Below are 12595 nucleotides of genomic sequence, written 5' to 3' on the forward strand. Positions count from 1 at the left end.
TTATAATGTTGTAGTATGTCACACCAAGCTAGCCAAATCTACACTGCTCTTCAAATGCACAAGCAACTGTTTATATAAGCTAGCAAATCCAAACACAGCATATCATTAGTGAATGCAGGCAGTTGAACTTTGTAGGTCAAAAAGGCAGCAAATTTTTACAAGAACAATTATTGCTATTTACAAGTAAATACAAGACATAAAAATTCGGCAACATTTTTGTAATGCCTTAGTTAATATAGAAAAAGAGTTAGTAGTACAACAAACAATCAACAAACTTTCTTTCTCTACTTTTAGGAAATTTTCTGCTTGGGAGTCGAAGAAAGCGGTTGCCTTATAATTCATGTAGCGGGCGTAGTCAAGCCTGTTCTCATTCTAGCGAGCGCTTTGGGCGCTGGTAACCGTTGGCTTACGTCACAATCTAAATTATTCGATTATATATATAAGCCCAGGTTAATCACTGTTAGGCACCATCCAACATGGCACTCAATTGCAAGCATTGTGGCTTCTCTACCGACAAGCCACGCGCACTCCGCCGGCATGAACGCATGCATGTACACAGGTTTGCTTTGTGTGACTGTTATTTTGACCAACGGGAGAAGTTAGCTGCACATAAAGACTCCTTCCGTCGGAGGTCTGTCAGCACCCAAATCGAAGGGAGAGCTGGGCTCCGCCCCTCACAAACGGCGACCCGAGCCTCGCCCAGTGCAAGCCTACAGACCTCACTCCAAGAAGTCCAAGAGACCCAGATGGCGACCGTCACGAGACCAGGCTCCTACACCTCGCCGATCTGTGGAGTCTGTTGTGACTCGCCCCAAAATGCCACTTCCGGAGCTTCCCCGTGCTTCAGTGACACGGATGCTCTAGGGCTGCTGGACTCGCCAGTGCACATAGTACTATAACCTGCGCTCACACCCCTCTGGCCCTTTTCAGGGCCACCACTATCTGATAACGAGTTGTTCTTTCGCTTTAGTGGCGGAAAGTCTTGCTCGTAATTTTCTTGCCAATTTACTACAAGTGTACTCATGTGAGTGAGTGCGTGTGTAGGAGTTTGTGTGTACATATGTGCATATAGATGAATGCCTGGGTAATAAAATAACCTACATATATAAATCTTAAAGTTTGTGTGTATGTGGGTGTTTCGGTTTGTCTGGCTGTAGCTATTAAAATCTAGGAATGAAATATTCGTTTCATGCTGGATTAGATCTTGGAACCTCCCATTCACCAGGCAACTATCTTGCTAATTAGGCTACGCCAGATGCAATGAATTCTGAGGCAATATGAGCCGCCACGCCAGTTATACACTATGTTTCCATGACTCGCATAATCCGCATGATTCACATAATTCGAACGATCCACAAGTTGAGTTACTTAGCAACCGAGCGTTTCAATGAACACCTGGCATGCAGATTTAACACCAGTACTTGACCCCATAGGTCAAGTATTAGCCTAATTAATGACTCTATAAATAGCTAAGCAGTATTGTCACGCTTAGCTTAGCAGAGATCGTTCGGAACTTTGGCGCATTAAGACTGCTGAAATCGAAATAAAAACGACTGAAGCATGAACATATTTGTAATGTAATAGCCATCGATATTCTAATGCGCATTAATCGCAAGTACCGTTTCCATGATTCGCAAGCACGATGGGTTCGATATAGTATTGCGGATCGCAAAACTCGCTTAGCTTGCGAATTTATGCGGATAGCTTGCGGATTTATGCCGTTTCCATGACGCGGATAACTTGTGGATTGGCTCTAATTTGCGAATTATGCGGGTCATGGAAACGCAGTGATAATAGGCATAGAATTTCGCGTTACGCAACATGACTAAAGCTTGTTCTCGCGGCTCATAGTGGGAAGTTTAGCAATACAGATAGTAACACATTCAAATAAGTCTTTGGCAATGTGCCAGGCTAATGGCAAGTGAAAGGCAACTGCATTACCTGCGACTGTTTATAAACTGCTTTTAATACCCGTGCAACGCCGGTCATTTGGCTAGTTACTTAGTTCGGCTAGTTAGTTAGTTTAGTTGCTATACAAGCATTTCACTTCAAACAAGTGTAAAATAACTATTCAATTTAAATAGCTCAGTTACTCAACCCAGATGATACACGATGTATGACTGACACTGCTTACCATTTCTTTGTTGTAGACAGTCGAAGAGTGTGCCTTGTCAAACATCAGCTTCTTCTTACCAGTTTTAATATCCCAAACACAGACAGTTGACCCATTACTGCCGCTGACGATAAGGTCATAAAGTGGGTTAAAGAGAACTTCACACAGCTCACTCTCATGAGTGTTCAATCTGTCAAGTGACACGAACATCTTTAGAATCATTCAATAAAATGTAATTCTGCGCTACATATTTTGAAGTAAACTCAATAGAAAACCATAAAATTTACAAACAGAATTAAGGCAGCGCAACTTGAATGAGTATTGTTAAAAATGATTCAAAGATTCAGGCTACGCATCAAGCTAAACATTATTTTAATTAGCTGGCAGACAGGCAGAAATCGAAGCTATAGAAGCATTGGTTAACAACGCCAGCAATAACTTCATAGATAACTAGCGCATAGAACATTGAGAGAGAATCAATGTTGTCAGTCGCAATTTATTGACTCAGCTTAATATTAATTAAACCATTTATGCCTTTAGCTTGCACGTGACATCACATTTATGATGCTGTATCAACCTGTGCTTTTCAACCTGCAGTTTGAGTTACAAATATAAGTCTGTGAGTTGGTTCTGGGTCACATTCAACAACCAAATAACCAAAATAAACAACACACAGCGCAACAACCAGAATAAACCAATATTTGGTTTTTCCAACTAAATAAACAACCAAATTACTCTTTGAGATTTGGTTGTTTGTTTGATTGGAAGAAGAAGTGCCTTCGTGATGCAAGGCTATGAAAAAAGTCGAACATCAGACCAAGTATCTTCTATTACCAACTGTTGTGATTTGTAAACTTGAGGGTTTGCCAGTTCTTCAGCCTGATAACTCTGCAACCTTACTTCTTCGAAGTAAACTATGAATCATCACTTTTATTTTATCTTGAAAAAAGTGTTGCAAAATTCATTTAGTATATAGTCTTGTCTACCAATTACTCCCACAACAGTACATTAGGTAGTTACTCAGTTATTTCATGCAATCAACTAGATCTTTATTAGATCAGCTAGTTCTGTTTTTAGCATCAACAACTGGGTCTGTATTTAATTATTCAGGTTTTTAACAAGCATGAGTCTAATCATTACAACCAAACTTTGATGAACAATGCAAAATATTATTTGAAAAAATTATAAATAAAATATATTCTAATAATATCTCATAAGCTTGTGTGGATTTTTAATAAAGATTGAAAGTATTGAAGGTAATTATGTACATAGGACTTGCAACTTTTATTAATATTGTTACAGGTTGCCACCAAAAGTTTTAAAACTTTGTTTTTTTGATAAAAAAAAAAATTGACTTGCACAGTATTTAGGTGCCTAATTACAAACCTCATTGAGACTTCTTTGGCAAGGTCAGGAATGAAGACACTTAAGTCTGTTGTCCCGACAAGAAGCACCTGAGTGTCATTGTTAAAGTAAGCTGATCTAATTGGCTTGTTGCCAATCATCTTTGGAAAACTTCTTGGAGGAATGATCTGAACTGCAATACACAATTCAAAATTAAATTGACTAAGAGAATAGAAGGCAAATGCTAAAATTGTCTAAAAAGTCAAACTTGGTCTTAAGTGAGGAAATTTGCAACTTTCTTTGAAAGTATTTGCTGCTTTTTTGTTTATGCAACTGCAGCAGAGCAGTACAACAGAATTATTGCTTATTTTCATTTTTAAGATCAGCTTAGACTGGGATTATCACATCATGATTAACTAGGTTAAGTTAGCATTCTACCGCCGCAACCAGACAAAGCCAAGGACAAATTTATGGTGTTAACAAAATGCAAAAGGCTAATTGCAGCTTTTTAAGCTTTTCCAATCTCCAAAGTAAGGTATGCTTATTAATCTGGTTAAAAACAAAAATGAGGCTTTATAGTACTTATCTAGAAATAGTTTTGTTTAAAAAAACCCATTTAATTATTGGTAGCCGATAGTTTGTTTACAACAAAAGTTTGGAGTTGTTTGTCTCTTACACCAAAGTTGTTACAGCATTAACAACAGGAAAGTATTGTTCCAGCCCATAGTAAAGGCGCCAAATTGAAAGTCAGTACAGCTAATTTTTTCATGTCTTTCATGATTAATGGGCTACATAATACAATTATTGCTACAAATGAAAATTTTACTTTTATGGACAAAAAAACTTCGACCAAGTGTATTTTCTTAGCGGCTAAAAAATCTTCTATTTGGCTCCCAAACAGCATATTTCTTAACTTTATAAGTAGAAATCAAGTAGCATGATTACTCTTTTGTTTTATGTTAAAGAAAACCCTGTCAGTCAAATAAAAATATTTAATTTATATAACTGAGCTGAGAAGACAAAAGAAAGTAAAAAAAACTATGTAATAAAGTTTGAACAACCAAAACACTCAGTGTATCTTTTGCGCAGTATGATGTCTTTTTCAAGCAACAGATTGAGATACACTATTGTAGCTATAACATTACATATATATAAATTACTTTACTGGCAATAATTTCATTTCAAATATAAAGGTTTTTCAAATTATGCCATGAAAGATGAATGAAATAGTTGACAAGCGTAAACACGTTATAGTTTCTATTCATTTTGCAAGAGGCAAATTAACGGCCAAAGCACTAGCTAGATTTTATCACTATGTTTTGTGCTCTATCCTTGCTAAATTTAAACTTTTGACCTAAACATCCCCTCGTGTCACCTTGTTTTTATTTTATGAGCGCTTATTAGGTATTTTATATTCTTTGTTAATATTAGTAATTTCTTGTCACTATAATCAGTGGTTTCAGTGAGACTTTTTTAAGTGAATTCATTTTTTTTAAATAAGTAATTTTTCCTTTATATGCTCTGTAATTTTAAATGATTAGCATTCCTACTTTAATAAATTTAATTGTTGTCTAACAAATTGCCTTTCTAACCAAGTATTGAAGTTTATTACAACCTTTTAGATGGTTTTTGACCAAGGAAATTTTATTCCTACTGCATATAAAAAAATCTCTGAAGTAATCAACATTCTAGTGGTCAGTAAAATTAGTCTCCGTTACACATTATAATTAAAACAGTAATAAAAGTAAGTAATTACCATCAACAAAAGTCTTTATTAATTTCTCAACTCACCAAGAGTTTGATCCTTCAGGCTAAATATTGAGACATTCTTATCAACGCTGATAGAGATACAGAGATCTCTCTCATTGTTTACCATGAGATGTACGACCGCACTCGTGCCTTTTAGTCGGAATATTGGTCCGGTGTTTATGTAAGGATTCCAGCCTCTCACATTCTGCTCTACTCCTCCAGAAACTAAGATATTCTGTTTCTGAAAAAAAGAAACCTTCTTGCAAGTTTATTGCTTTTATTAAAAATGAAAAAAAAAAACTATTGGCTTTTGTAAAATTCTAGATAAAAATGCCATTGTTGCTACTTAGCTGATCTGAGATAAAAGAGGTACAGCAATAAGCTGCCAGGGTCAGCAGTTTTTACTCCTTCAGTAATATATGGTAACTTAAGTTTTATTTTATCAAACGAAGCTTTCTACAGACAACATATTTCAGCTTTTTGAATTATATTCATCTGTTATATTATAACAGATATCTGTTTATATTATATATCTACAGTGAAACATGGATAACTCGCCCTCGGATATAGCGAACACATGGTTAACTCGACTGGATTTGCTTGGTCCGTTCCCACGCAATGATAAATGGCTTTATATAACTCGAATTCAACACTGTTATAACGAACTGTTTTTTGCCCAACGGCTACCGAAACAGTTGCTATCGCTTTAGAAAATCACTTTATTCCAAGCCATAGAGGTAAACCTCAACTTTTCGTAATTCATAAGCGTCGTTATTACCTCCATCGGCAAAATATTTTTGTCAACGACTGTTCTAAAGGTTTAGTGAAATTTGATTTATACTGCTATACGATGAATAGCGCGGACTGGCCCGGCCACGGGCGCAAGGATTTTCGCCACGCACATACAAACAAAAATCGCATGTTGTTTTGTATGTGCGTGGCGAAAATCCTTGAGTGCGTGACCCGGCTAGCCCGTGACGAATATTTTTCCGAAGTTGATTCCGTGTTGAATCAACGTCGGAATGTTGAATGTTTAAAACGTCTTAAAATTTGTTTTTGTTAAACGTATACGTTTTCTTAGCTAAAAAGACTATTCATCGTTTGACCTAAACACAGAATACGTGTGTACATTCAATAAGTATCCATTCAAAAAGCGTGAGTGATATACAATGTACTGTTAAACCTCGTAAAACTTTTAATTGAACTGCCTCGGAGTGTTGCTCTTAACGAATCCCAGGTAAAGTAAGGTAATCTTTCCATAAACTTCAAGAAAGATCGGCAAAATTGATCGTGGGTAGAACGCTCAAAAGAAAAAGATGTCTTTTCTTTGAGCATTTCAGCAACGATCAAGTTTTGCCAATGTCAATCTAAAAAACGTCCTGGCAATAACATCACCTCAAACAACAAACCAATCTTAAGTGATAGAAAAATCTCTATACTTTTTGATAAAAACGTTTTAAACTTTACATTAGAAGCATTTAATTTGAAACAAGCCATTTGTGCTTTTGATTTATATTATAGTTTGTATATGTTCATGTATCTACTAATAAATAAGTGAATACATGGACTTGTGACAGTGCTCTGATAACTTGAACACTCTGATAATTCGAACACTTTTGCTCGGTCCCTTGAAGGTTGAGTTATCCGAGTTTCACTGTATATCTGTTTATATTATATATCTATATCTGTTTATATTATAAAACTCTGGTGTTGAAATTTTGTTTAAAAACTGTCTTATTGAAGAAAATATGTATTGTTTCATAAAATATTGCTTTGTATGGGCCTTCATTTCGTGACATGCTGTTTTGCACCCTGACCCTCTACCAATTGCCCTAATTAACAGCTTTATAAAGTGTAGTATAACTAAAAAATGACTGGCCTTTCGCGATGTTAAAATCTTCATGTGAAGACGAGCAATTAGAATGGACTGCTTGCGCCCCATGTGTTACCAACATCTTATTTAATGCAAAAATGTGTGACCATTCAAACAATTTAAAGGCTCGGTCGGTAAGCTTAGAACATTCATTTTGCATGTAAATTCACTATGATCTCTCTGACTAGGCAGTCAAGACTACATTAGCTTGCATTAAAGACAACTTCCGTTTATGAATGCATTCATGGATTCAGTCGTATAAGCAGTCTAACAATTTGCTTTGAAAATGAAAAAAGTTCTGAGCAGTGCCTAGCTTACTGCTAGCTAATTCAAAACTTGTAATTTTGTGTGAAGATGCAGTATTATACTTTCAATTAGTGTGATTATCGTGTTGATGACAATAATGACAGGTAACAAGTTACTGATATGTGGAAAGATGATAGCTTTATTAGCTCAACGCATTTCTCATGATTTTTTAAATACATTTTACATATTTAAGTAGGAATACTTTTTTACTTCTAAAGTGAGAATCATTTTAGTTTGATCATTTTAATGATGTTGAGCATTGAACAGCATTTAAGTTACTGGCCAGTTTTGCATAATAAACATTAATATATTGCTTTATATTTATTTACATGAATATACATATTTCTCAAAGTATGTGTATCCCTGCGGCTATAGATCTTAAAATCTTGGTATTAATAATTCACAGCATAGAAGATTTGATCTCGGTCCCTACTGTTTACAATTCCGGCACTGTACCGTGTAGGCCACAGAGATTAATTTCGTCACTGGCTTATATATGTCGATATAACAGAGCAAATACCCAATGGCTTGCGTACGACGCAGGGTCATAGCATAACGTCACGAGAAGCTGTTGGCTCTCGTCAAGGTATTAAGCGTACTCAAATTTTCCATTGGCAATGTGCCAGGCTAATAGTGCGCAACTCTCTTACTTCTCATTGTTTATAAGACAAAACACTTTTCTCATGATATGTAGTTTGAAAATTAGAATGGCAAATGTTGTTATATGTTAAATACAAATCAATTTTCTGTCCAAAGACTTTTCTATTACCCGGGCAATGCTGGGTAGCGCAGCTAGTCCATATATATTTATCATATGGTTTGGCCATAAATACCAAGTATTCTTAATAAATTATTTTAAATAGCACCTACCTGATTAAGCGTGAAGTCTCTACGTTAGTTATATAAGCACAGCTAGTAGGAAACACTAGAAATGAGCAACAAACAAGCAAATTGATAAAGTAACTTATTCTGCACTGGCTCTTAATAAAAGGGTTTGTGACTACTTACCGTACTATAGTCAAAGCAGATAACTCCCTTATTCACAATAAAATATTTGCTTTTCAAGTCTTGTAGGGCGGTGCAAGCCAATGCTGTAGTCGATTCCCCGCACGAGCTTATCAAAGCATCTAACTCAGGGAGGTACTGTATGGCTCTTACCCAGTCTAAGTGTAGTCTGTTTAGCTTCTGCACCTACAGTAAATTTTAAAGCTATAAAAGTGTGTATAAAGTGAATTGGTAAAACGAAACCAACACTTTTAGCGATTGACAATAACTGACCAATCTATGTATCCACCTGAATTATGTTCTGAGGAATTTTATCAAAAACTACCGAGAGGGGTATCAGCTAATTATTATTATGATAGATTACTGGTAGTCTTTACGGCATGACTAAGGGGTAAGCTTGGCAATGCCTGCAATTTCTTTCATCTTCTGTTCATTAACTTATTTATTAAATGCAGAATTACTAGTAGTGGCCTAATTTTAACCGACAGCGAAAATCAAAATACTTGCTCCTTAGCTCAGGTTGAGCTAAATCTGTTTATTATTCATTGATTATTGTTTATTTGATTATTTGATTACTATGATCAATCTTTGCAGTTTATACCAATTCATTTACTGTATTGATAGTTTCTATCTTTATAGCTCTTCAGCAGCATGAATTTGAAAAAATCCACTCAAATACGTCAGAATTCAGTGGTCTCTCAGGTATGATGATGCTAGGTTTTTTAAATCATCTGATTTCCTGTATAATAGACAAGGTTGAAAACAGATAAAATAAATTTAGATTGTAAAAAGGGTTATATGGTATTTGCATAACAAAAACTAGTGCTATGCTAGTAAATAAAAACTGAGTTTTATAGATCACTACAAAGAAAACAAAACAAGCATTGGTACTAATTAAGTTTTTTTAAATATTAGAATAAAAACAACAATTCATGTAATATTAAATTAGCAACACTTCAAGACAAAATAAAGGCCACTGGAGACTTAATAATTTTTTTAGTTGTCTTCTCACAATAAAAAGAATATAAACTTTACAATAGTTGTGACTATATCGGAGTTACCTTCTCTTCATGTAAATAAATATTGAAGCAGAATATGCGAAACAATACTTGTTGAGAGTCCTCTTTTTGTGGTCATCAAACAATATTTATGTAACCTTTGAAAAAAAACTCAAGAAATAACACCTCATTTCAAGATGTCCTCAACAGGATGTATTTATTGATTGCCTTCCCAAGCTTGATGTGATGCCAATCTTTTGGGTCACCAGATTTGGTACCGCAAAAGTTATCAACATTTATATCTTACTGCATTTATTATTTATCAGTCCTAAAAATGTCTTAAAGATCTGAATATCTTGTGGTTTTACTTTTGGCCTTATCACCATATCAGAAATAGTTGCTATCTTCTTCATTTTAAAAAATGAGATTTATTGCCAAATTGATACTCACGAGCTCTCATTGTTTATTAGACACCATTTCACTACTAATAGAAGTCGCCCACAAAAGAAAAGGTGTCTCTATGATGCAAGGCTAACAAAAAGTTGGTACATCAGACAGGGTCTCTTCTAATACATTTATTGAAAGTTTGCCAGTTTTTCAGTTTGATAACTTTGTTACCTTACAGCCATCTTTTCTGTTCTCCTGCTGCCTTCAAGGCATCTTTTCCTTTGAAAGCTTTTAGCTTTTTCATGACCTCTCAATTTATAAAGAAATGAGATTCTGATCTCACTATATATTTTTTTAGCCAAAATCATATGTATCTTCAAATCATATGATTTATCACTTTTACATCAGTAAAAGTGATAGTGAAGGTTAAGGAAGGGACATTGGTTGGCTATAAAAAAGCAGCTCTATCTCTTGTGCAGTCACACAAAAAAACTGATATCATCTAGTTTGAAATGACTTGAATTTTAAACACTAGCAATTTTTTGTGAATATTTGAATACTAATTTACTTTTTAAAATATTTTGCAGTGGAACTGCATAATAAAACTACAGCTTTTGCAGATAGTAAAATTAAGCCAAAAATAAAATCTCAAATCTCATTGTCTTTTTGGAAAAATCAATAAACAAAACTGATACTTTCTAGCTTTAAATTTGAGCATAAGAAGATAAAAGCTCAATTTGAAAAACTGTAATACAGGCAAGAGACTAACATGATATTTGTTCGTATGACCAATCTGTATGTCAGAAAGAAATTGCGCCAAAGTTATCCTTCGATTTGGAGACAGGCACCCAAAAGGTCCTCCACCAAGACAACTCCAGAATGTTAGTATGTAGACATTCCCTCCAGCATCTCCCCAAAACAGCCTTGCCTACAATACCACCAACGTGTTTGTGCATTTCATGTGCGTATTTAGTGACTGCTGTTACTTCATATTATAGCCTTTTACGGTTTGCCATGTTGATCAGAACGCTATTAGCGCAGTTGTATAACACACAACTACTTCGTTCTGTTACAAGACAAGATAAAAGCTTACAAGAAAAGTTCTTTTTCTGATTTATTAGTCGGTGATTGATGAAATCAAATTTTCAGAGCTAATATAACGGCAGTCTTTTGCAATATGCCAACATAATTTTGTTGAGAACTTTTGATAGGAAGCCCTTTTAAATCTATTGCAGCATTCGGCCTCTTTTCAAACAATCCTTACTAAAATTAGAGACTCAAGCAAGCCTTAGTAAAATGATTATTTAATTGAATTGATTCGCAGGGCATGAAAGTAATAAATCATTTATTACTTGTCCCCGGTTGTGGGAACGTCTGTCTTTACTCGTCAAGTGCTATTAGACTATTCTTAGGGCTGTCTCCGGAGTGGGGACAGTCAAAGGAAGAGAACAATAGTTATCAATAGCATTGTCAACTCACAGGCGCGGACTCTCACTTCCTAACACCATTGCATAAAGTTATGAGAAATTTCATAACACATCTCACAAGTTATGTCATTCGTGGATGTTCATTTCATACATTAGGCAAGCTCGCACTCTATTAGCTGAAAAACTGTTGAACTTTCAAAGTAGACTACACAAATAGAGTTTTTTTAAGCAGATTAAACATTAGGACGATCCGTGTCAAAGACTTACACAGAAAAGTAAACAATCAAATTTTTTGCATTTGTAAATAATTAGAACCTCTAATTTAAAAATGACAGCATTTTTTATTGGATTTGCTTGATAAAAGTTTTAAAAAGGTGGTTTCTATAGAGCAAGCTGGACTAATTCAGGCTTGTCAAATAAAGCAATGACAGCTGGTTTTCTCCAAGTTTTATATGGCATCTACATCCACCATCATTAGATATTTATATGGACATCTGTCTGGCCAACAATACATTCAGTGTACCCTTGTGCTAGTATTAACTCTAAGTTAATTTTAGGTGCTTGCTAGTAGTTGATATGCTTAGCCCTTTTCATTTCTTTAGTGGCTTTTATTAACAATAAGGTTACCTTTTGTATTTTGAAAAGCTATGAAAAAAATAAGCCGAAAAGAATTATAATTCTCAACTTGATAAAAACAGAAAAATGAGTTCATAGAAAAATCTTGAGCTAGCAGAGACTTGGGTTATAAATATTCATTTCGTAATGATGCTATAAAAGAGACATTCACAATCACAAAGCACCCACTAGCATACCCTCACATTGCCTCTTTCTAAAAATCGGTGCGCTAAATTACCCCCAGGTGTATCCACCGCTCTGTATGTCAAACTACCTTTGTTAATATGTGGCTCTCGCCACTCACGTTATTGCAGATGAATATTACACATACTACGGGATCATAATTCTCACATTCGTGTAGCATGATGCCTAATTATAGCTGCTTATCTAACACATATCAGCAAAGATGATCTACGACCAAAGGCAACTATAACCAATTCGCATGATTAAACTAATTTTGGTTATATCCCGCAACCAATATCTCCATTAACCACATTTTTCATGTAATTTTCTTTGTAAGTTTAGAAATTTCTATTCATCACGCTTTAGTCTGTCATGCAACCTTTGCTTGCGGCAGCTATTTAAAGGTAGTGTTTACAGAACTCACATGCAAAATGAACTCAAAAGAATGGCTGAGAACATAGAGCGATGAAGAGAAAGATACTTGTTTATGAGAAAGACCCTCGTGTGATGAATAGATTTCTGTTTGCTGAGTGGACTTGAAACTATCCAAGTAAGCGGTAAATAAATGCATTCTCTCACCGCTCTGAGCTTTAGT

General features: G+C 35.1%; 1 protein-coding gene across 1 annotated transcript; it reads right to left on the minus strand.

The window, feature by feature from the left end:
• Positions 1-2089: 2089 nt before the first annotated feature.
• LOC137400470 (cilia- and flagella-associated protein 337-like) lies at positions 2090-12571 on the minus strand. The gene is made up of 6 exons (XM_068086794.1): positions 12425-12571; positions 10545-10703; positions 8394-8576; positions 5249-5447; positions 3500-3650; positions 2090-2303 (listed from the first exon to the last, which is right to left on the minus strand). The coding sequence occupies exons 1-6, from the start codon at positions 12569-12571 to the stop codon at positions 2090-2092; spliced, it is 1053 nt and encodes a 350-aa protein (XP_067942895.1).
• Positions 12572-12595: the final 24 nt, after the last annotated feature.

The sequence above is a fragment of the Watersipora subatra genome, chromosome 7, assembly GCF_963576615.1.
Source record: "Watersipora subatra chromosome 7, tzWatSuba1.1, whole genome shotgun sequence".
Lineage (NCBI taxonomy): Eukaryota > Metazoa > Bryozoa > Gymnolaemata > Cheilostomatida > Watersiporidae > Watersipora > Watersipora subatra.